Source organism: Schistocerca nitens, chromosome 4, assembly GCF_023898315.1.
Source record: "Schistocerca nitens isolate TAMUIC-IGC-003100 chromosome 4, iqSchNite1.1, whole genome shotgun sequence".
Lineage (NCBI taxonomy): Eukaryota > Metazoa > Arthropoda > Insecta > Orthoptera > Acrididae > Schistocerca > Schistocerca nitens.
In genome coordinates this window covers 304,590,447-304,615,700 of record NC_064617.1, presented here as the reverse complement: position 1 = coordinate 304,615,700, position 25,254 = coordinate 304,590,447, and the positions used below count along the sequence as shown (strand labels likewise).

General features: G+C 45.6%; 1 protein-coding gene across 2 annotated transcripts in view; it reads right to left on the bottom strand.

The window, feature by feature from the left end:
• The window catches only part of LOC126253306 (receptor-type tyrosine-protein phosphatase N2), a 449,946-nt gene that overhangs the window by 122,806 nt on the left and 301,886 nt on the right, over positions 1-25,254 (bottom strand). For both annotated transcript variants that reach the window (XM_049954535.1, XM_049954536.1), the window contains exons 10-11: positions 24,655-24,698; positions 24,472-24,575 (exon numbers count right to left, since the gene is read on the bottom strand). In XM_049954535.1, the coding sequence (XP_049810492.1) occupies positions 24,472-24,575; positions 24,655-24,698 (148 nt within the window). The remainder of the gene's footprint in view (positions 1-24,471; positions 24,576-24,654; positions 24,699-25,254) is intronic.

Genomic DNA, 25,254 nt, shown 5'->3' with positions numbered 1-25,254 from the left:
TTTCTCTCGGCTGTAGAGCAGCCTATTAAGCTGTTGTCAGCCCGCCCCTCCCTAGGTGGGGGGGAATCGAAAATCAATAAAGGGAAAAAAAGAAAAAAGGCAGAAAGCACATCGTGGTGAAACGTGTGAAGCAAGTAGGCAACCATGCCACAGAGACGCACTCGTACTCGTATTTTTATATAGTTTGTTCTCTCACCATTGTTATTTAACTTTTCTCTCGGCTGTAGAGCAGCCTATTAAGCTGTTGTCAGCCCGCCCCTCCCTAGGTGGGGGGGAATCGAAAATCAATAAAGGGAAAAAAAGAAAAAAGGCAGAAAGCACATCGTGGTGAAACGTGTGAAGCAAGTAGGCAACCATGCCACAGAGACGCACTCGTACTCGTATTTTTATATAGTTTGTTCTCTCACCATTGTTATTTAACTTTTCTCTCGGCTGTAGAGCAGCCTATTAAGCTGTTGTCAGCCCGCCCCTCCCTAGGTGGGGGGGAATCGAAAATCAATAAAGGGAAAAAAAGAAAAAAGGCAGAAAGCACATCGTGGTGAAACGTGTGAAGCAAGTAGGCAACCATGCCACAGAGACGCACTCGTACTCGTATTTTTATATAGTTTGTTCTCTCACCATTGTTATTTAACTTTTCTCTCGGCTGTAGAGCAGCCTATTAAGCTGTTGTCAGCCCGCCCCTCCCTAGGTGGGGGGGAATCGAAAATCAATAAAGGGAAAAAAAGAAAAAAGGCAGAAAGCACATCGTGGTGAAACGTGTGAAGCAAGTAGGCAACCATGCCACAGAGACGCACTCGTACTCGTATTTTTATATAGTTTGTTCTCTCACCATTGTTATTTAACTTTTCTCTCGGCTGCAGAGCAGCCTATTAAGCTGTTGTCAGCCCGCCCCTCCCTAGGTGGGGGGGAATCGAAAATCAATAAAGGGAAAAAAAGAAAAAAGGCAGAAAGCACATCGTGGTGAAACGTGTGAAGCAAGTAGGCAACCATGCCACAGAGACGCACTCGTACTCGTATTTTTATATAGTTTGTTCTCTCACCATTGTTATTTAACTTTTCTCTCGGCTGTAGAGCAGCCTATTAAGCTGTTGTCAGCCCGCCCCTCCCTAGGTGGGGGGGAATCGAAAATCAATAAAGGGAAAAAAAGAAAAAAGGCAGAAAGCACATCGTGGTGAAACGTGTGAAGCAAGTAGGCAACCATGCCACAGAGACGCACTCGTACTCGTATTTTTATATAGTTTGTTCTCTCACCATTGTTATTTAACTTTTCTCTCGGCTGTAGAGCAGCCTATTAAGCTGTTGTCAGCCCGCCCCTCCCTAGGTGGGGGGGAATCGAAAATCAATAAAGGGAAAAAAAGAAAAAAGGCAGAAAGCACATCGTGGTGAAACGTGTGAAGCAAGTAGGCAACCATGCCACAGAGACGCACTCGTACTCGTATTTTTATATAGTTTGTTCTCTCACCATTGTTATTTAACTTTTCTCTCGGCTGTAGAGCAGCCTATTAAGCTGTTGTCAGCCCGCCCCTCCCTAGGTGGGGGGGAATCGAAAATCAATAAAGGGAAAAAAAGAAAAAAGGCAGAAAGCACATCGTGGTGAAACGTGTGAAGCAAGTAGGCAACCATGCCACAGAGACGCACTCGTACTCGTATTTTTATATAGTTTGTTCTCTCACCATTGTTATTTAACTTTTCTCTCGGCTGTAGAGCAGCCTATTAAGCTGTTGTCAGCCCGCCCCTCCCTAGGTGGGGGGGAATCGAAAATCAATAAAGGGAAAAAAAGAAAAAAGGCAGAAAGCACATCGTGGTGAAACGTGTGAAGCAAGTAGGCAACCATGCCACAGAGACGCACTCGTACTCGTATTTTTATATAGTTTGTTCTCTCACCATTGTTATTTAACTTTTCTCTCGGCTGTAGAGCAGCCTATTAAGCTGTTGTCAGCCCGCCCCTCCCTAGGTGGGGGGGAATCGAAAATCAATAAAGGGAAAAAAAGAAAAAAGGCAGAAAGCACATCGTGGTGAAACGTGTGAAGCAAGTAGGCAACCATGCCACAGAGACGCACTCGTACTCGTATTTTTATATAGTTTGTTCTCTCACCATTGTTATTTAACTTTTCTCTCGGCTGTAGAGCAGCCTATTAAGCTGTTGTCAGCCCGCCCCTCCCTAGGTGGGGGGGAATCGAAAATCAATAAAGGGAAAAAAAGAAAAAAGGCAGAAAGCACATCGTGGTGAAACGTGTGAAGCAAGTAGGCAACCATGCCACAGAGACGCACTCGTACTCGTATTTTTATATAGTTTGTTCTCTCACCATTGTTATTTAACTTTTCTCTCGGCTGTAGAGCAGCCTATTAAGCTGTTGTCAGCCCGCCCCTCCCTAGGTGGGGGGGAATCGAAAATCAATAAAGGGAAAAAAAGAAAAAAGGCAGAAAGCACATCGTGGTGAAACGTGTGAAGCAAGTAGGCAACCATGCCACAGAGACGCACTCGTACTCGTATTTTTATATAGTTTGTTCTCTCACCATTGTTATTTAACTTTTCTCTCGGCTGTAGAGCAGCCTATTAAGCTGTTGTCAGCCCGCCCCTCCCTAGGTGGGGGGGAATCGAAAATCAATAAAGGGAAAAAAAGAAAAAAGGCAGAAAGCACATCGTGGTGAAACGTGTGAAGCAAGTAGGCAACCATGCCACAGAGACGCACTCGTACTCGTATTTTTATATAGTTTGTTCTCTCACCATTGTTATTTAACTTTTCTCTCGGCTGTAGAGCAGCCTATTAAGCTGTTGTCAGCCCGCCCCTCCCTAGGTGGGGGGGAATCGAAAATCAATAAAGGGAAAAAAAGAAAAAAGGCAGAAAGCACATCGTGGTGAAACGTGTGAAGCAAGTAGGCAACCATGCCACAGAGACGCACTCGTACTCGTATTTTTATATAGTTTGTTCTCTCACCATTGTTATTTAACTTTTCTCTCGGCTGTAGAGCAGCCTATTAAGCTGTTGTCAGCCCGCCCCTCCCTAGGTGGGGGGGAATCGAAAATCAATAAAGGGAAAAAAAGAAAAAAGGCAGAAAGCACATCGTGGTGAAACGTGTGAAGCAAGTAGGCAACCATGCCACAGAGACGCACTCGTACTCGTATTTTTATATAGTTTGTTCTCTCACCATTGTTATTTAACTTTTCTCTCGGCTGTAGAGCAGCCTATTAAGCTGTTGTCAGCCCGCCCCTCCCTAGGTGGGGGGGAATCGAAAATCAATAAAGGGAAAAAAAGAAAAAAGGCAGAAAGCACATCGTGGTGAAACGTGTGAAGCAAGTAGGCAACCATGCCACAGAGACGCACTCGTACTCGTATTTTTATATAGTTTGTTCTCTCACCATTGTTATTTAACTTTTCTCTCGGCTGTAGAGCAGCCTATTAAGCTGTTGTCAGCCCGCCCCTCCCTAGGTGGGGGGGAATCGAAAATCAATAAAGGGAAAAAAAGAAAAAAGGCAGAAAGCACATCGTGGTGAAACGTGTGAAGCAAGTAGGCAACCATGCCACAGAGACGCACTCGTACTCGTATTTTTATATAGTTTGTTCTCTCACCATTGTTATTTAACTTTTCTCTCGGCTGTAGAGCAGCCTATTAAGCTGTTGTCAGCCCGCCCCTCCCTAGGTGGGGGGGAATCGAAAATCAATAAAGGGAAAAAAAGAAAAAAGGCAGAAAGCACATCGTGGTGAAACGTGTGAAGCAAGTAGGCAACCATGCCACAGAGACGCACTCGTACTCGTATTTTTATATAGTTTGTTCTCTCACCATTGTTATTTAACTTTTCTCTCGGCTGTAGAGCAGCCTATTAAGCTGTTGTCAGCCCGCCCCTCCCTAGGTGGGGGGGAATCGAAAATCAATAAAGGGAAAAAAAGAAAAAAGGCAGAAAGCACATCGTGGTGAAACGTGTGAAGCAAGTAGGCAACCATGCCACAGAGACGCACTCGTACTCGTATTTTTATATAGTTTGTTCTCTCACCATTGTTATTTAACTTTTCTCTCGGCTGTAGAGCAGCCTATTAAGCTGTTGTCAGCCCGCCCCTCCCTAGGTGGGGGGGAATCGAAAATCAATAAAGGGAAAAAAAGAAAAAAGGCAGAAAGCACATCGTGGTGAAACGTGTGAAGCAAGTAGGCAACCATGCCACAGAGACGCACTCGTACTCGTATTTTTATATAGTTTGTTCTCTCACCATTGTTATTTAACTTTTCTCTCGGCTGTAGAGCAGCCTATTAAGCTGTTGTCAGCCCGCCCCTCCCTAGGTGGGGGGGAATCGAAAATCAATAAAGGGAAAAAAAGAAAAAAGGCAGAAAGCACATCGTGGTGAAACGTGTGAAGCAAGTAGGCAACCATGCCACAGAGACGCACTCGTACTCGTATTTTTATATAGTTTGTTCTCTCACCATTGTTATTTAACTTTTCTCTCGGCTGTAGAGCAGCCTATTAAGCTGTTGTCAGCCCGCCCCTCCCTAGGTGGGGGGGAATCGAAAATCAATAAAGGGAAAAAAAGAAAAAAGGCAGAAAGCACATCGTGGTGAAACGTGTGAAGCAAGTAGGCAACCATGCCACAGAGACGCACTCGTACTCGTATTTTTATATAGTTTGTTCTCTCACCATTGTTATTTAACTTTTCTCTCGGCTGTAGAGCAGCCTATTAAGCTGTTGTCAGCCCGCCCCTCCCTAGGTGGGGGGGAATCGAAAATCAATAAAGGGAAAAAAAGAAAAAAGGCAGAAAGCACATCGTGGTGAAACGTGTGAAGCAAGTAGGCAACCATGCCACAGAGACGCACTCGTACTCGTATTTTTATATAGTTTGTTCTCTCACCATTGTTATTTAACTTTTCTCTCGGCTGTAGAGCAGCCTATTAAGCTGTTGTCAGCCCGCCCCTCCCTAGGTGGGGGGGAATCGAAAATCAATAAAGGGAAAAAAAGAAAAAAGGCAGAAAGCACATCGTGGTGAAACGTGTGAAGCAAGTAGGCAACCATGCCACAGAGACGCACTCGTACTCGTATTTTTATATAGTTTGTTCTCTCACCATTGTTATTTAACTTTTCTCTCGGCTGTAGAGCAGCCTATTAAGCTGTTGTCAGCCCGCCCCTCCCTAGGTGGGGGGGAATCGAAAATCAATAAAGGGAAAAAAAGAAAAAAGGCAGAAAGCACATCGTGGTGAAACGTGTGAAGCAAGTAGGCAACCATGCCACAGAGACGCACTCGTACTCGTATTTTTATATAGTTTGTTCTCTCACCATTGTTATTTAACTTTTCTCTCGGCTGTAGAGCAGCCTATTAAGCTGTTGTCAGCCCGCCCCTCCCTAGGTGGGGGGGAATCGAAAATCAATAAAGGGAAAAAAAGAAAAAAGGCAGAAAGCACATCGTGGTGAAACGTGTGAAGCAAGTAGGCAACCATGCCACAGAGACGCACTCGTACTCGTATTTTTATATAGTTTGTTCTCTCACCATTGTTATTTAACTTTTCTCTCGGCTGTAGAGCAGCCTATTAAGCTGTTGTCAGCCCGCCCCTCCCTAGGTGGGGGGGAATCGAAAATCAATAAAGGGAAAAAAAGAAAAAAGGCAGAAAGCACATCGTGGTGAAACGTGTGAAGCAAGTAGGCAACCATGCCACAGAGACGCACTCGTACTCGTATTTTTATATAGTTTGTTCTCTCACCATTGTTATTTAACTTTTCTCTCGGCTGTAGAGCAGCCTATTAAGCTGTTGTCAGCCCGCCCCTCCCTAGGTGGGGGGGAATCGAAAATCAATAAAGGGAAAAAAAGAAAAAAGGCAGAAAGCACATCGTGGTGAAACGTGTGAAGCAAGTAGGCAACCATGCCACAGAGACGCACTCGTACTCGTATTTTTATATAGTTTGTTCTCTCACCATTGTTATTTAACTTTTCTCTCGGCTGTAGAGCAGCCTATTAAGCTGTTGTCAGCCCGCCCCTCCCTAGGTGGGGGGGAATCGAAAATCAATAAAGGGAAAAAAAGAAAAAAGGCAGAAAGCACATCGTGGTGAAACGTGTGAAGCAAGTAGGCAACCATGCCACAGAGACGCACTCATACTCGTATTTTTATATAGTTTGTTCTCTCACCATTGTTATTTAACTTTTCTCTCGGCTGTAGAGCAGCCTATTAAGCTGTTGTCAGCCCGCCCCTCCCTAGGTGGGGGGGAATCGAAAATCAATAAAGGGAAAAAAAGAAAAAAGGCAGAAAGCACATCGTGGTGAAACGTGTGAAGCAAGTAGGCAACCATGCCACAGAGACGCACTCGTACTCGTATTTTTATATAGTTTGTTCTCTCACCATTGTTATTTAACTTTTCTCTCGGCTGTAGAGCAGCCTATTAAGCTGTTGTCAGCCCGCCCCTCCCTAGGTGGGGGGGAATCGAAAATCAATAAAGGGAAAAAAAGAAAAAAGGCAGAAAGCACATCGTGGTGAAACGTGTGAAGCAAGTAGGCAACCATGCCACAGAGACGCACTCGTACTCGTATTTTTATATAGTTTGTTCTCTCACCATTGTTATTTAACTTTTCTCTCGGCTGTAGAGCAGCCTATTAAGCTGTTGTCAGCCCGCCCCTCCCTAGGTGGGGGGGAATCGAAAATCAATAAAGGGAAAAAAAGAAAAAAGGCAGAAAGCACATCGTGGTGAAACGTGTGAAGCAAGTAGGCAACCATGCCACAGAGACGCACTCGTACTCGTATTTTTATATAGTTTGTTCTCTCACCATTGTTATTTAACTTTTCTCTCGGCTGTAGAGCAGCCTATTAAGCTGTTGTCAGCCCGCCCCTCCCTAGGTGGGGGGGAATCGAAAATCAATAAAGGGAAAAAAAGAAAAAAGGCAGAAAGCACATCGTGGTGAAACGTGTGAAGCAAGTAGGCAACCATGCCACAGAGACGCACTCGTACTCGTATTTTTATATAGTTTGTTCTCTCACCATTGTTATTTAACTTTTCTCTCGGCTGTAGAGCAGCCTATTAAGCTGTTGTCAGCCCGCCCCTCCCTAGGTGGGGGGGAATCGAAAATCAATAAAGGGAAAAAAAGAAAAAAGGCAGAAAGCACATCGTGCTGAAACGTGTGAAGCAAGTAGGCAACCATGCCACAGAGACGCACTCGTACTTCCTACAGCCAACTGAGCGAGTTTCAAGGAGGTCAAATTGTGGCCTTCCGAGCGGCGGGATGGTCCTTTCGGAGAAATGCCACATATGTTGGTCGTGCTGCGTCAGTTGTGCAGCGATGCTGGTGTCAGTGGTCACGTGAACATTCTCACATCCGTAGGTGAGGTTCTGGACGTCCACGCAGCACAGACGCCCGTCAGGATCATCGTATTGTAAGCGCAGAAGTGGCAGATCGTACAGCTACCACAGCGCAGGTAAGAGCTCGGCTGTAGAGCAGCCTATTAAGCTGTTGTCAGCCCGCCCCTCCCTAGGTGGGGGGGAATCGAAAATCAATAAAGGGAAAAAAAGAAAAAAGGCAGAAAGCACATCGTGGTGAAACGTGTGAAGCAAGTAGGCAACCATGCCACAGAGACGCACTCGTACTCGTATTTTTATATAGTTTGTTCTCTCACCATTGTTATTTAACTTTTCTCTCGGCTGTAGAGCAGCCTATTAAGCTGTTGTCAGCCCGCCCCTCCCTAGGTGGGGGGGAATCGAAAATCAATAAAGGGAAAAAAAGAAAAAAGGCAGAAAGCACATCGTGGTGAAACGTGTGAAGCAAGTAGGCAACCATGCCACAGAGACGCACTCGTACTCGTATTTTTATATAGTTTGTTCTCTCACCATTGTTATTTAACTTTTCTCTCGGCTGTAGAGCAGCCTATTAAGCTGTTGTCAGCCCGCCCCTCCCTAGGTGGGGGGGAATCGAAAATCAATAAAGGGAAAAAAAGAAAAAAGGCAGAAAGCACATCGTGGTGAAACGTGTGAAGCAAGTAGGCAACCATGCCACAGAGACGCACTCGTACTCGTATTTTTATATAGTTTGTTCTCTCACCATTGTTATTTAACTTTTCTCTCGGCTGTAGAGCAGCCTATTAAGCTGTTGTCAGCCCGCCCCTCCCTAGGTGGGGGGGAATCGAAAATCAATAAAGGGAAAAAAAGAAAAAAGGCAGAAAGCACATCGTGGTGAAACGTGTGAAGCAAGTAGGCAACCATGCCACAGAGACGCACTCGTACTCGTATTTTTATATAGTTTGTTCTCTCACCATTGTTATTTAACTTTTCTCTCGGCTGTAGAGCAGCCTATTAAGCTGTTGTCAGCCCGCCCCTCCCTAGGTGGGGGGGAATCGAAAATCAATAAAGGGAAAAAAAGAAAAAAGGCAGAAAGCACATCGTGGTGAAACGTGTGAAGCAAGTAGGCAACCATGCCACAGAGACGCACTCGTACTCGTATTTTTATATAGTTTGTTCTCTCACCATTGTTATTTAACTTTTCTCTCGGCTGTAGAGCAGCCTATTAAGCTGTTGTCAGCCCGCCCCTCCCTAGGTGGGGGGGAATCGAAAATCAATAAAGGGAAAAAAAGAAAAAAGGCAGAAAGCACATCGTGGTGAAACGTGTGAAGCAAGTAGGCAACCATGCCACAGAGACGCACTCGTACTCGTATTTTTATATAGTTTGTTCTCTCACCATTGTTATTTAACTTTTCTCTCGGCTGTAGAGCAGCCTATTAAGCTGTTGTCAGCCCGCCCCTCCCTAGGTGGGGGGGAATCGAAAATCAATAAAGGGAAAAAAAGAAAAAAGGCAGAAAGCACATCGTGGTGAAACGTGTGAAGCAAGTAGGCAACCATGCCACAGAGACGCACTCGTACTCGTATTTTTATATAGTTTGTTCTCTCACCATTGTTATTTAACTTTTCTCTCGGCTGCAGAGCAGCCTATTAAGCTGTTGTCAGCCCGCCCCTCCCTAGGTGGGGGGGAATCGAAAATCAATAAAGGGAAAAAAAGAAAAAAGGCAGAAAGCACATCGTGGTGAAACGTGTGAAGCAAGTAGGCAACCATGCCACAGAGACGCACTCGTACTCGTATTTTTATATAGTTTGTTCTCTCACCATTGTTATTTAACTTTTCTCTCGGCTGTAGAGCAGCCTATTAAGCTGTTGTCAGCCCGCCCCTCCCTAGGTGGGGGGGAATCGAAAATCAATAAAGGGAAAAAAAGAAAAAAGGCAGAAAGCACATCGTGGTGAAACGTGTGAAGCAAGTAGGCAACCATGCCACAGAGACGCACTCGTACTCGTATTTTTATATAGTTTGTTCTCTCACCATTGTTATTTAACTTTTCTCTCGGCTGTAGAGCAGCCTATTAAGCTGTTGTCAGCCCGCCCCTCCCTAGGTGGGGGGGAATCGAAAATCAATAAAGGGAAAAAAAGAAAAAAGGCAGAAAGCACATCGTGGTGAAACGTGTGAAGCAAGTAGGCAACCATGCCACAGAGACGCACTCGTACTCGTATTTTTATATAGTTTGTTCTCTCACCATTGTTATTTAACTTTTCTCTCGGCTGTAGAGCAGCCTATTAAGCTGTTGTCAGCCCGCCCCTCCCTAGGTGGGGGGGAATCGAAAATCAATAAAGGGAAAAAAAGAAAAAAGGCAGAAAGCACATCGTGGTGAAACGTGTGAAGCAAGTAGGCAACCATGCCACAGAGACGCACTCGTACTCGTATTTTTATATAGTTTGTTCTCTCACCATTGTTATTTAACTTTTCTCTCGGCTGTAGAGCAGCCTATTAAGCTGTTGTCAGCCCGCCCCTCCCTAGGTGGGGGGGAATCGAAAATCAATAAAGGGAAAAAAAGAAAAAAGGCAGAAAGCACATCGTGGTGAAACGTGTGAAGCAAGTAGGCAACCATGCCACAGAGACGCACTCGTACTCGTATTTTTATATAGTTTGTTCTCTCACCATTGTTATTTAACTTTTCTCTCGGCTGTAGAGCAGCCTATTAAGCTGTTGTCAGCCCGCCCCTCCCTAGGTGGGGGGGAATCGAAAATCAATAAAGGGAAAAAAAGAAAAAAGGCAGAAAGCACATCGTGGTGAAACGTGTGAAGCAAGTAGGCAACCATGCCACAGAGACGCACTCGTACTCGTATTTTTATATAGTTTGTTCTCTCACCATTGTTATTTAACTTTTCTCTCGGCTGTAGAGCAGCCTATTAAGCTGTTGTCAGCCCGCCCCTCCCTAGGTGGGGGGGAATCGAAAATCAATAAAGGGAAAAAAAGAAAAAAGGCAGAAAGCACATCGTGGTGAAACGTGTGAAGCAAGTAGGCAACCATGCCACAGAGACGCACTCGTACTCGTATTTTTATATAGTTTGTTCTCTCACCATTGTTATTTAACTTTTCTCTCGGCTGTAGAGCAGCCTATTAAGCTGTTGTCAGCCCGCCCCTCCCTAGGTGGGGGGGAATCGAAAATCAATAAAGGGAAAAAAAGAAAAAAGGCAGAAAGCACATCGTGGTGAAACGTGTGAAGCAAGTAGGCAACCATGCCACAGAGACGCACTCGTACTCGTATTTTTATATAGTTTGTTCTCTCACCATTGTTATTTAACTTTTCTCTCGGCTGTAGAGCAGCCTATTAAGCTGTTGTCAGCCCGCCCCTCCCTAGGTGGGGGGGAATCGAAAATCAATAAAGGGAAAAAAAGAAAAAAGGCAGAAAGCACATCGTGGTGAAACGTGTGAAGCAAGTAGGCAACCATGCCACAGAGACGCACTCGTACTCGTATTTTTATATAGTTTGTTCTCTCACCATTGTTATTTAACTTTTCTCTCGGCTGTAGAGCAGCCTATTAAGCTGTTGTCAGCCCGCCCCTCCCTAGGTGGGGGGGAATCGAAAATCAATAAAGGGAAAAAAAGAAAAAAGGCAGAAAGCACATCGTGGTGAAACGTGTGAAGCAAGTAGGCAACCATGCCACAGAGACGCACTCGTACTCGTATTTTTATATAGTTTGTTCTCTCACCATTGTTATTTAACTTTTCTCTCGGCTGTAGAGCAGCCTATTAAGCTGTTGTCAGCCCGCCCCTCCCTAGGTGGGGGGGAATCGAAAATCAATAAAGGGAAAAAAAGAAAAAAGGCAGAAAGCACATCGTGGTGAAACGTGTGAAGCAAGTAGGCAACCATGCCACAGAGACGCACTCGTACTCGTATTTTTATATAGTTTGTTCTCTCACCATTGTTATTTAACTTTTCTCTCGGCTGTAGAGCAGCCTATTAAGCTGTTGTCAGCCCGCCCCTCCCTAGGTGGGGGGGAATCGAAAATCAATAAAGGGAAAAAAAGAAAAAAGGCAGAAAGCACATCGTGGTGAAACGTGTGAAGCAAGTAGGCAACCATGCCACAGAGACGCACTCGTACTCGTATTTTTATATAGTTTGTTCTCTCACCATTGTTATTTAACTTTTCTCTCGGCTGTAGAGCAGCCTATTAAGCTGTTGTCAGCCCGCCCCTCCCTAGGTGGGGGGGAATCGAAAATCAATAAAGGGAAAAAAAGAAAAAAGGCAGAAAGCACATCGTGGTGAAACGTGTGAAGCAAGTAGGCAACCATGCCACAGAGACGCACTCGTACTCGTATTTTTATATAGTTTGTTCTCTCACCATTGTTATTTAACTTTTCTCTCGGCTGTAGAGCAGCCTATTAAGCTGTTGTCAGCCCGCCCCTCCCTAGGTGGGGGGGAATCGAAAATCAATAAAGGGAAAAAAAGAAAAAAGGCAGAAAGCACATCGTGGTGAAACGTGTGAAGCAAGTAGGCAACCATGCCACAGAGACGCACTCGTACTCGTATTTTTATATAGTTTGTTCTCTCACCATTGTTATTTAACTTTTCTCTCGGCTGTAGAGCAGCCTATTAAGCTGTTGTCAGCCCGCCCCTCCCTAGGTGGGGGGGAATCGAAAATCAATAAAGGGAAAAAAAGAAAAAAGGCAGAAAGCACATCGTGGTGAAACGTGTGAAGCAAGTAGGCAACCATGCCACAGAGACGCACTCGTACTCGTATTTTTATATAGTTTGTTCTCTCACCATTGTTATTTAACTTTTCTCTCGGCTGTAGAGCAGCCTATTAAGCTGTTGTCAGCCCGCCCCTCCCTAGGTGGGGGGGAATCGAAAATCAATAAAGGGAAAAAAAGAAAAAAGGCAGAAAGCACATCGTGGTGAAACGTGTGAAGCAAGTAGGCAACCATGCCACAGAGACGCACTCGTACTCGTATTTTTATATAGTTTGTTCTCTCACCATTGTTATTTAACTTTTCTCTCGGCTGTAGAGCAGCCTATTAAGCTGTTGTCAGCCCGCCCCTCCCTAGGTGGGGGGGAATCGAAAATCAATAAAGGGAAAAAAAGAAAAAAGGCAGAAAGCACATCGTGGTGAAACGTGTGAAGCAAGTAGGCAACCATGCCACAGAGACGCACTCGTACTCGTATTTTTATATAGTTTGTTCTCTCACCATTGTTATTTAACTTTTCTCTCGGCTGTAGAGCAGCCTATTAAGCTGTTGTCAGCCCGCCCCTCCCTAGGTGGGGGGGAATCGAAAATCAATAAAGGGAAAAAAAGAAAAAAGGCAGAAAGCACATCGTGGTGAAACGTGTGAAGCAAGTAGGCAACCATGCCACAGAGACGCACTCGTACTCGTATTTTTATATAGTTTGTTCTCTCACCATTGTTATTTAACTTTTCTCTCGGCTGTAGAGCAGCCTATTAAGCTGTTGTCAGCCCGCCCCTCCCTAGGTGGGGGGGAATCGAAAATCAATAAAGGGAAAAAAAGAAAAAAGGCAGAAAGCACATCGTGGTGAAACGTGTGAAGCAAGTAGGCAACCATGCCACAGAGACGCACTCGTACTCGTATTTTTATATAGTTTGTTCTCTCACCATTGTTATTTAACTTTTCTCTCGGCTGTAGAGCAGCCTATTAAGCTGTTGTCAGCCCGCCCCTCCCTAGGTGGGGGGGAATCGAAAATCAATAAAGGGAAAAAAAGAAAAAAGGCAGAAAGCACATCGTGGTGAAACGTGTGAAGCAAGTAGGCAACCATGCCACAGAGACGCACTCGTACTCGTATTTTTATATAGTTTGTTCTCTCACCATTGTTATTTAACTTTTCTCTCGGCTGTAGAGCAGCCTATTAAGCTGTTGTCAGCCCGCCCCTCCCTAGGTGGGGGGGAATCGAAAATCAATAAAGGGAAAAAAAGAAAAAAGGCAGAAAGCACATCGTGGTGAAACGTGTGAAGCAAGTAGGCAACCATGCCACAGAGATGCACTCGTACTCGTATTTTTATATAGTTTGTTCTCTCACCATTGTTATTTAACTTTTCTCTCGGCTGTAGAGCAGCCTATTAAGCTGTTGTCAGCCCGCCCCTCCCTAGGTGGGGGGGAATCGAAAATCAATAAAGGGAAAAAAAGAAAAAAGGCAGAAAGCACATCGTGGTGAAACGTGTGAAGCAAGTAGGCAACCATGCCACAGAGACGCACTCGTACTCGTATTTTTATATAGTTTGTTCTCTCACCATTGTTATTTAACTTTTCTCTCGGCTGCAGAGCAGCCTATTAAGCTGTTGTCAGCCCGCCCCTCCCTAGGTGGGGGGGAATCGAAAATCAATAAAGGGAAAAAAAGAAAAAAGGCAGAAAGCACATCGTGGTGAAACGTGTGAAGCAAGTAGGCAACCATGCCACAGAGACGCACTCGTACTCGTATTTTTATATAGTTTGTTCTCTCACCATTGTTATTTAACTTTTCTCTCGGCTGTAGAGCAGCCTATTAAGCTGTTGTCAGCCCGCCCCTCCCTAGGTGGGGGGGAATCGAAAATCAATAAAGGGAAAAAAAGAAAAAAGGCAGAAAGCACATCGTGGTGAAACGTGTGAAGCAAGTAGGCAACCATGCCACAGAGACGCACTCGTACTCGTATTTTTATATAGTTTGTTCTCTCACCATTGTTATTTAACTTTTCTCTCGGCTGTAGAGCAGCCTATTAAGCTGTTGTCAGCCCGCCCCTCCCTAGGTGGGGGGGAATCGAAAATCAATAAAGGGAAAAAAAGAAAAAAGGCAGAAAGCACATCGTGGTGAAACGTGTGAAGCAAGTAGGCAACCATGCCACAGAGACGCACTCGTACTCGTATTTTTATATAGTTTGTTCTCTCACCATTGTTATTTAACTTTTCTCTCGGCTGTAGAGCAGCCTATTAAGCTGTTGTCAGCCCGCCCCTCCCTAGGTGGGGGGGAATCGAAAATCAATAAAGGGAAAAAAAGAAAAAAGGCAGAAAGCACATCGTGGTGAAACGTGTGAAGCAAGTAGGCAACCATGCCACAGAGACGCACTCGTACTCGTATTTTTATATAGTTTGTTCTCTCACCATTGTTATTTAACTTTTCTCTCGGCTGTAGAGCAGCCTATTAAGCTGTTGTCAGCCCGCCCCTCCCTAGGTGGGGGGGAATCGAAAATCAATAAAGGGAAAAAAAGAAAAAAGGCAGAAAGCACATCGTGGTGAAACGTGTGAAGCAAGTAGGCAACCATGCCACAGAGACGCACTCGTACTCGTATTTTTATATAGTTTGTTCTCTCACCATTGTTATTTAACTTTTCTCTCGGCTGTAGAGCAGCCTATTAAGCTGTTGTCAGCCCGCCCCTCCCTAGGTGGGGGGGAATCGAAAATCAATAAAGGGAAAAAAAGAAAAAAGGCAGAAAGCACATCGTGGTGAAACGTGTGAAGCAAGTAGGCAACCATGCCACAGAGACGCACTCGTACTCGTATTTTTATATAGTTTGTTCTCTCACCATTGTTATTTAACTTTTCTCTCGGCTGTAGAGCAGCCTATTAAGCTGTTGTCAGCCCGCCCCTCCCTAGGTGGGGGGGAATCGAAAATCAATAAAGGGAAAAAAAGAAAAAAGGCAGAAAGCACATCGTGGTGAAACGTGTGAAGCAAGTAGGCAACCATGCCACAGAGACGCACTCGTACTCGTATTTTTATATAGTTTGTTCTCTCACCATTGTTATTTAACTTTTCTCTCGGCTGTAGAGCAGCCTATTAAGCTGTTGTCAGCCCGCCCCTCCCTAGGTGGGGGGGAATCGAAAATCAATAAAGGGAAAAAAAGAAAAAAGGCAGAAAGCACATCGTGGTGAAACGTGTGAAGCAAGTAGGCAACCATGCCACAGAGACGCACTCGTACTCGTATTTTTATATAGTTTGTTCTCTCACCATTGTTATTTAACTTTTCTCTCGGCTGTAGAGCAGCCTATTAAGCTGTTGTCAGCCCGCCCCTCCCTAGGTGGGGGGGAATCGAAAATCAATAAAGGGAAAAAAAGAAAAAAGGCAGAAAGCACATCGTGGTGAAACGTGTGAAGCAAGTAGGCAACCATGCCACAGAGACGCACTCGTACTCGTATTTTTATATAGTTTGTTCTCTCACCATTGTTATTTAACTTTTCTCTCGGCTGTAGAGCAGCCTATTAAGCTGTTGTCAGCCCGCCCCTCCCTAGGTGGGGGGGAATCGAAAATCAATAAAGGGAAAAAAAGAAAAAAGGCAGAAAGCACATCGTGGTGAAACGTGTGAAGCAAGTAGGCAACCATGCCACAGAGACGCACTCGTACTCGTATTTTTATATAGTTTGTTCTCTCACCATTGTTATTTAACTTTTCTCTCGGCTGTAGAGCAGCCTATTAAGCTGTTGTCAGCCCGCCCCTCCCTAGGTGGGGGGGAATCGAAAATCAATAAAGGGAAAAAAAGAAAAAAGGCAGAAAGCACATCGTGGTGAAACGTGTGAAGCAAGTAGGCAACCATGCCACAGAGACGCACTCGTACTCGTATTTTTATATTGTTTGTTCTCTCACCATTGTTATTTAACTTTTCTCTCGGCTGTAGAGCAGCCTATTAAGCTGTTGTCAGCCCGCCCCTCCCTAGGTGGGGGGGAATCGAAAATCAATAAAGGGAAAAAAAGAAAAAAGGCAGAAAGCACATCGTGGTGAAACGTGTGAAGCAAGTAGGCAACCATGCCACAGAGACGCACTCGTACTCGTATTTTTATATAGTTTGTTCTCTCACCATTGTTATTTAACTTTTCTCTCGGCTGTAGAGCAGCCTATTAAGCTGTTGTCAGCCCGCCCCTCCCTAGGTGGGGGGGAATCGAAAATCAATAAAGGGAAAAAAAGAAAAAAGGCAGAAAGCACATCGTGGTGAAACGTGTGAAGCAAGTAGGCAACCATGCCACAGAGACGCACTCGTACTCGTATTTTTATATAGTTTGTTCTCTCACCATTGTTATTTAACTTTTCTCTCGGCTGTAGAGCAGCCTATTAAGCTGTTGTCAGCCCGCCCCTCCCTAGGTGGGGGGGAATCGAAAATCAATAAAGGGAAAAAAAGAAAAAAGGCAGAAAGCACATCGTGGTGAAACGTGTGAAGCAAGTAGGCAACCATGCCACAGAGACGCACTCATACTCGTATTTTTATATAGTTTGTTCTCTCACCATTGTTATTTAACTTTTCTCTCGGCTGTAGAGCAGCCTATTAAGCTGTTGTCAGCCCGCCCCTCCCTAGGTGGGGGGGAATCGAAAATCAATAAAGGGAAAAAAAGAAAAAAGGCAGAAAGCACATCGTGGTGAAACGTGTGAAGCAAGTAGGCAACCATGCCACAGAGACGCACTCGTACTCGTATTTTTATATAGTTTGTTCTCTCACCATTGTTATTTAACTTTTCTCTCGGCTGTAGAGCAGCCTATTAAGCTGTTGTCAGCCCGCCCCTCCCTAGGTGGGGGGGAATCGAAAATCAATAAAGGGAAAAAAAGAAAAAAGGCAGAAAGCACATCGTGGTGAAACGTGTGAAGCAAGTAGGCAACCATGCCACAGAGACGCACTCGTACTCGTATTTTTATATAGTTTGTTCTCTCACCATTGTTATTTAACTTTTCTCTCGGCTGTAGAGCAGCCTATTAAGCTGTTGTCAGCCCGCCCCTCCCTAGGTGGGGGGGAATCGAAAATCAATAAAGGGAAAAAAAGAAAAAAGGCAGAAAGCACATCGTGGTGAAACGTGTGAAGCAAGTAGGCAACCATGCCACAGAGACGCACTCGTACTCGTATTTTTATATAGTTTGTTCTCTCACCATTGTTATTTAACTTTTCTCTCGGCTGTAGAGCAGCCTATTAAGCTGTTGTCAGCCCGCCCCTCCCTAGGTGGGGGGGAATCGAAAATCAATAAAGGGAAAAAAAGAAAAAAGGCAGAAAGCACATCGTGGTGAAACGTGTGAAGCAAGTAGGCAACCATGCCACAGAGACGCACTCGTACTCGTATTTTTATATAGTTTGTTCTCTCACCATTGTTATTTAACTTTTCTCTCGGCTGTAGAGCAGCCTATTAAGCTGTTGTCAGCCCGCCCCTCCCTAGGTGGGGGGGAATCGAAAATCAATAAAGGGAAAAAAAGAAAAAAGGCAGAAAGCACATCGTGCTGAAACGTGTGAAGCAAGTAGGCAACCATGCCACAGAGACGCACTCGTACTTCCTACAGCCAACTGAGCGAGTTTCAAGGAGGTCAAATTGTGGCCTTCCGAGCGGCGGGATGGTCCTTTCGGAGAAATGCCACATATGTTGGTCGTGCTGCGTCAGTTGTGCAGCGATGCTGGTGTCAGTGGTCACGTGAACATTCTCACATCCGTAGGTGAGGTTCTGGACGTCCACGCAGCACAGACGCCCGTCAGGATCATCGTATTGTAAGCGCAGAAGTGGCAGATCGTACAGCTACCACAGCGCAGGTAAGAGGGCTTGTAAGTCCACACTTGTCAACACGAACTGTGGCGGATCGGTCATTAGCAGCGGGACTACGGACACACACATCTCTAGCCTTTCTTCCACTCACGCCGCAGCATCGACAAGCTCGGCTCGATTTCTGCCGCCAGAGGATCACTTGGAATGGTCCGCCGTGGTTTTCAGTGATGAAAGCAGATTCTGCCTGCACTCAAGTGATGGTTGTAAGAGCGTACGACGTAGACTTGGTGAGCGCTGTCTCGTAGAGTGCATTCGTCACGCTGGTCGCACTCAGGCCTTATGGGCTAGGGTGCGATATGTTATAACTCTTGTTCACCCTGGTTGTTTCTGGAGGGGGCGCTAACCAGCGCTCGGTACGTTCTTGCAATAGGAAGGTGATGTCTTGTTCCAAAAGGATAATGCTCGCTCTTACACTGCCCGTGAAACTCAACGTGCTCTGCAAGATATGCAGGAACGCCCCTGGCCAGCACGATCTCCGGACTTGTCTCCAGATGAGCACGTGTGGGATATGATGGGACGAGAAGCGGCTTGTGCAGCTCTCCAACCAACAACTTTTCCAGAACTGGGTGAACAGGTGGATCAGGCGCAGAGTAACGTGTCCGAGGACAGTATTCACCATCTGAACGATCGACTGGATGCCAGAGTCAGTGCCTGCATTGCCGCCATGGAGACTATATCACGTATTAATATGGGTGTTTCAGCACGAGTTGATACCTGGTACCTCAGAATCCCTTGTGCTACTGATCTGTAAATGTAATAATTGCACTGTTGCAACAGTAAATGTTGAGTGAATTATAAACCTGAAAAAGGATGTACTATTTTTTTCCCCATTAGTGTATATACAGGATGTAAAAATAAGTAGTCCATATTTTCAGACGTATAATGCCGGCCGCGGTGGTCTCGCGGTTCTAGGCGCGCAGTCCGGAACCGTGCGACTGCTACGGTCGCAGGTTCGAATCCTGCCTCGGGCATGGATGTGTGTGATGTCCTTAGGTTAGTTAGGTTTAAGTAGTTCTAAGTTCTAGGGGACTGATGACCACAGCAGTTGAGTCCCATAGTGCTCAGAGCCATTTGAACCAGACGTATAATGGTCCAAAACAAACAGTAAACACAGACTCTACAATGCATACCTTAACAATTATGGGCACTTGTTCAGTACGAGAGATGTGTTTCACAGTCGGGAAGATGAACAAGTGCTCATAGGTCTTACGACATTCTTTTAGATCCCACGTTTATGGAGATTTTTGGCTTGTTTCAATCTACAGAGCCACCTCTCAAAATATGGTGTATTTTTTAACTCTCTGTATGTTTTAAACAATGTCCACCCCTATCTGAGTCCGCCCTGATAACTGAGTGGTCAGCGTGACGAATTGCCGTCCTACGGGTCCGGGTTCGATTCCCGGCTGGATCGGGGATTTTTCCGCTCGGGGACTGGGTGTTGTGATGTCTTCATCATTTCATCCCCATCCGGCGCACAGGGCGCTCAATGTGGCGTCGAATGTAATAAGACCTGCACCAAGGCGGTCGGACCTGCCCCGCAAGGGGCCTCCCGGCCAATGAAGCCAAGCGTTCATTTCCATTTTTTTACACCCAGCTGAAAATTCAGCCCAGCTGATTCTGATGCGGAGGACCGCGGTTCGGTTCCCGGTACTGCCAGGGATTTTCCCCTGATGCTAGGACTGGGAAGGAGTGCAATCAGCCTCATGACGCCAGCTGAGCAGCTCCTTGATGAGTAGCAGTGGCTCCAGGTCACGAAAAGTGACAACAGCTGGGAGAGCGCTATGCTGACCGCACCCCCCCCCCCATACTAATCCAATGACGCCATTAGCGGAGGATGACACGGCGGTAGGTCAGTACAGATGGGCCTGGCAGTGCCTATGGATGGAGTTATATTGTAAACAGTAACGCTCCTACCAAATTTCCTTGGGGAGCTATGGAAATTACCCCTATGCTGCATTTTGTGCCGTTCAGCAAGACATGTTGAAGTTTATTAATTTGGTACTTTAGTTCATAGCGTTTCGGGTTTGCACGTTGGTATTCCGGTTGCTATGGATTTATTTATTAGTTGTCTTTTTTATTTATAGTTCACTATTGCTGTTTGAGTTTACATTTTGTCATTTTTTCATTTGGAGATAGTGAGTGGAGCTCTGGACTGTAGAAATGAAGTGGCATGTGGATAAATCGGAACATTTCGACATATTCTTCTGTTTAAGTTCAGTAGAGGGGTGGCAGCACCGTTTATGGGATAATGTTACTGGACAGACCACGACAAGAAAATAGTGCTCTGGTTTTGGGGAGGATCGTTTTGACATTAGTGATTCTCCACGTTCAGGAAGAAATGGCTCTGAGCACTATGGGACTCAACTGCTGAGGTTATTAGTCCCCTAGAACTTAGAACTAGTTAAACCTAACTAACCTAAGGACATCACAAACATCCATGCCCGAGGCAGGATTCGAACCTGCGACCGTAGCGGTCTTGCGGTTCCAGACTGCAGCGCCTTTAACCGCACGGCCACTTCGGCCGGCTGTTCAGGAAGACCTTTGGGGTTGGATGAAGATCTTTTAAACGTATTGATTCATAATGAACCACGTAAGTGTACTCGTGAACTGGCAAATGTTATGAACTGTGATCATTCCACCACTATCTGACATTTGCATGCAATGGGGAAGTTTCAAAAATTGGGCGAATGGGTACCATGCTCTAAGCCAAAATCACAAATCATTGGATGGCCGTAGGTGCATCTCTGCTTGAAACTTCCTGGCAGATTAAAACTGTGTGCCCGACCGAGACTCGAACTCGGGACCTTTGCCTTTCGCGGGCAAGTGCTCTACCATCTGAGCTACCGAAGCACGACTCACGCCCGGTACTCACAGCTTTACTTCTGCCAGTATCTCGTCTCCTACCTTCCAAACTTTACAGAAGCTCTCCTGCGAACCTTGCAGAACTAGCACTCCTGAAAGAAAGGATATAGCGGAGACATGGCTTAGCCACAGCCTGGGGGATGTTTCCAGAATGAGATTTTCACTCTGCAGCTCTGCTGTGGCTAAGCCCTGTCTCCGCTATATCCTTTCTTTCAGGAGTGCTAGTTCTGCAAGGTTCGCAGGAGAGCTTCTGTAAAGTTTGGAAGGTAGGAGACGAGATACTGGCAGAAGTAAAGCTGTGAGTACCGGGCGTGAGTCGTGCTTCGGTAGCTCAGATGGTAGAGCACTTGCCCGCGAAAGGCAAAGTTCCCGCGTTCGAGTCTCGGTCGGGCACACAGTTTTAATCTGCCAGGAAGTTTCATATCAGCGCACACTCCGCTGCAGAGTGAAAATCTCATTCTGGAAGCATCTCTGCTTGCTTGTCATCTGTTGGCTCGTGAAGAATACCTATCCTGTATCGTTACGGGTGACGAGAAATGGTATCTTTATGCTAACGTAAAGAAAAGAAATGAATGGATGAGCTCAAACAAACCAGCAACTCTCCGCACAAAGACCTGCCTGCATCCACAAAAGATAATGTTATGCATCTGGTGGAACAGCGGCGATGTGGTGCACTACGAATTGCTGACACTTATTGCCAACAACTGAGACGTCTTGCAGACGCAACCCAAGAACAACGACCAGGAAGACTGCGTGAAGTGATGCCACCCCACGATAACGCCCGCACGCATTCCCGCACGCATTCTGCTAGACTAGCAAAAAAATATTACACAGGAGTTGGGTTCGGAAGCCATTCCGTACCGACCTTATTCACCTGATCTGCCGCCCTCAGATTTTCATCCTTTCCGCTGTCTATCAAACAACTTTCAAGGAAAAAATTTGGAAATTTGTGGTAAGTTCTATGGGACCAAGCTGCTGATGTCATTGGTCCCTAGCCTTACACACTACTTACTCTAACTCAAACTGACTTACGGCAAGGACAACACAGACACCTATGCCCGAGAGAGGACTCGAACCTCCGACGGAGGGAGCTGCACGAACCGTGGCAAGATGCCTAAGACCGCGCGGCTACACCGCACGGCAAATTTTCAAGGGACTTCCTTTCTTGATGCAAATGCGCTCTGAACATGGTTCGACGAGTTCCTCGTCTCAAAACCACTTGATTTCTACAGTCGCGGAATCGAGAAGGTATCCTAGCGTTGGCAGAATGCTGTGAATAATGAAGGAGATCATATTACTTTTTCCTAAACTCTGTGTTGTGTGTATCTGCAGTGTTTTTTAAACTTACACTAAAACACTAGGAAATTGTGTACACACCGAATACACTGAAGCGTGAATATAGTCGCAAATCTGATTCGAATCTCGGCAAGCTGGTATTTTGTTCACTAAACGACCGTGCGGAACTGTATCAAATTCCTTCCCGTCATTAATGGAGTTGCCAAAGCCTACGGCGCTCTGGATTTCATGGAGCCAGCTGAATTTCGCAAGATCTCTGTTGGCGGAGTCCATGTTGATATCTCTGGGAGAGTTTCGCTGTCCAAAACCGTCGTAATACACCAACATAAAACTTTAGTCATAATTATACAACAAACTGACGTTAACAACGTAGGCCTATGATTATGTAAATCTGTCTTACTACCCTTCATGAAAACTGGAATGACCTGCGCTTTTTGTTGTCGTTAGATACCCTTCGTCGCTCTGGAGACTTGTGACTGTATATGGACAAAGGCGGAAGGCTGCAGTACCATAACTTCAGTGTCTCCATTTTCCATAAATGTCACTTACTTTACGAAGTGAAAGCATAAGACACTGGCTATGGTGCTCAGATGGGGAAGTTGGGCTACGACCATCAAGGATAAACTCTGGAGGAATTTGGTGTGTGTCGACTAGGTTGGAACCTGACCATTGTCCTGACTCCAGTATGTCAGCGTCATTAAGAGGCTATACACCGAGGTGACAAGTCATGGGATACCTCCTAATGTCGTGTCGGACATCCTTTCGTCAGGTGTAGAGCAGCAACTCGACGTGGTATGGACTCAACAAGTCCCTGGATGTCGCCCGCAGAAATATTGAGCAATGCTGTTTCTATAGAAGTTCAAAAGTGCAAAGTGTGGCCAGTGCAGGATGTTGGGCACGAACTGACCTCTAGATTACGCCCCATAGATGTTCGATGGAATTCACATCGACCAAATGATTCGCTCGAATTGTCCAGCCTGTTTCTCAAACCAGTCGCAAACAATTGTGGCCCGGAACATGGCGCATAGTCATCTACAAAAATACCATCGTTGATTGGGAAAATCAAGTCCATGAATGGCTGCAGATGGTCTCCAAGTAGCCGAACATTCCCAGTCAATGATGGGTTCAGTTGAACCTGAGGACTCAGTCCATTCCATGTAAACACAGCCCACACCATTATGCAGCCTCCAGCAGCTTTCTACATCTACATCTACATGGATACTCTGCAAATCACATTTAAGTGCCTGGCAGAGGGTTCATCGAACCACCTTCACAATTCTCTATTATTCCAATCTCGTATAGCGCGCGGAAAGAATGTACACCTATATCTTTCCGTGCGAGCTCTGATTTCCCTTATGTTATCGTGGTGATCGTTTCTCCCTATGTAGGTCGGTGTCAACAAAATATTTTCGCAATAGGAGGAGAAAGTTGGTGATTGGAATTTCGTGAGAAGATTCCGTCGCAACGAAAAACGCCTTTCTTTTAATGATTTCCAGTCCAAATCCTGCATCATTCCTGTGACACTCTCTCCCATATTTCGCGATAATACAAAACGTGCTGCCTTTTTTTGAACTTTTTCCATGTACTCCGTCAGTCCTATCTGGTAAGGATCCCACACCGCGCAGCAGTATTCTAAAAGAGGACGGACAGCCGTAGTGTAGGCAGTCTCCTTTCACAGTGCCTTGTTGGCAATTGGGTCCATGATTTCGTGGGGGCTGTCCCATGCTAAAATCCTAGAATCAGATCTTACCAACTGAAATGGGGACTCATTTGACCCGATCGCGGTTTTCAGTCGTCCAGGATGCAACCGACCTGTTCACGAGACCACGAGAGGCACTGCAGGCGACTTCGTGCTGTTAGCAATGGCACTCACGCCAGTCGTCTGCTGCCATAGCCCATAAACGCCACATTGTCCTAACGGATACGTTCATCGTACGTCCCACACTGATTTCTGTGGTTTTTTCAATCAGTGCTGCTTGTCTTTTAGCATTGACAACTCTACGCAAAGGTATCTGTTCTTGAAGTGAAGGTCGTCGGCCACTGCGTTATAGGGGTGAGGGGTAATCCCTGAAATTTGGTAATTTCGGCATATTCTTGACACTGTGCATTTCGGAATATTGAATTCCCCAACGATTTCCGAAATGGAATATCCCATACGTCTGCCTTAACCGCGTTGGAAAGCTTTTGACATGGACCACCTGAGTACAAATGACTGCCCTTTTACACCTAATGTACGCGATACTATCACCATCTGTATATGTACTTTTCGCTATCCCACAACTTTTGTCACCTCAGCGTACATTTCTCGCACTAACAAGAAACGCTGTAGAGTGTTCAAGCGCGAGGGTGTGTTTTTACGACTCCTCTACTTTGGACAGCACCTATTCCGACACGTCACGCGAACACCATGAGCGACGTACAACTTTTCAATTTGAGACGCTGAACAACGTGATGGCGCTCCCACACGCTAACGCGAAGCATTTCCTTCTTACTTAGTTGTTCAGGATGCTCATACTTGGCGCTATAACAGATCGACCCGCTTCTGCTTAGCAGCAGAACAGAACTTGAGAGGACGTACCTGTTTTTGAATCCAATGTAGGCGTATCTGGTATCGACTGTGTCATATTGGTCAGAATGGGGCTTGTCAGGCAGCACCTCCTTCTTCTTCGGGCGTTCCTCCACCTGGAACAGCAGAACCAGCCGAGTGCACGGAGACCTGGACTCCAGAAACAACAAAAATGTCCTGTGTGACGCGACTCACCTCAGGTTGCTCGGAGGGCGCCTCTTCCACTGGTTTGGGCCCACCTGCAACAACGAGAAGCGTGACAACGGAAGCAATACTGACTGAACTGGAATCATTAATTAATTCTGTGTAAGACTAAGCTAACTGCGACACTAAAACAATGTCTCACTAACGTATCGAATACATAAGAGTACAAATTAACCTTGAAGACATTGAGCCAGTGAATGAGTTTTGATACTGAGGGCAGCTGAAGTCAAAGACTGGATGGACAGGAAAAACAATAAACAGAGGACTACAAGTAGCGTGGAGTACTTATAGTAAACTAAATTAACTTTTCAAAACTAAGCTGCTGATGCGTCATAGGAAAGTTTACAATCAGTGTATGTTACAAGTTTTGACTTAACAGTCTTTTTACTGTCGAACTTGATTGCTCTTTTTTTAAAAAAAATGACCAATTGTAGTTCAACATGAACCATCCTAAGATCTGCAGACAACGGTAAAATAACTTACTTGCTCACTCTTATTTTCCTGTATCCACAAACTGCAATCGGTTTGCCAGCCGGTATGGCCGAGCGGTTCTAGGCGCTTCAGTCTGGAACAGCGCGACGCCTGCGGTCG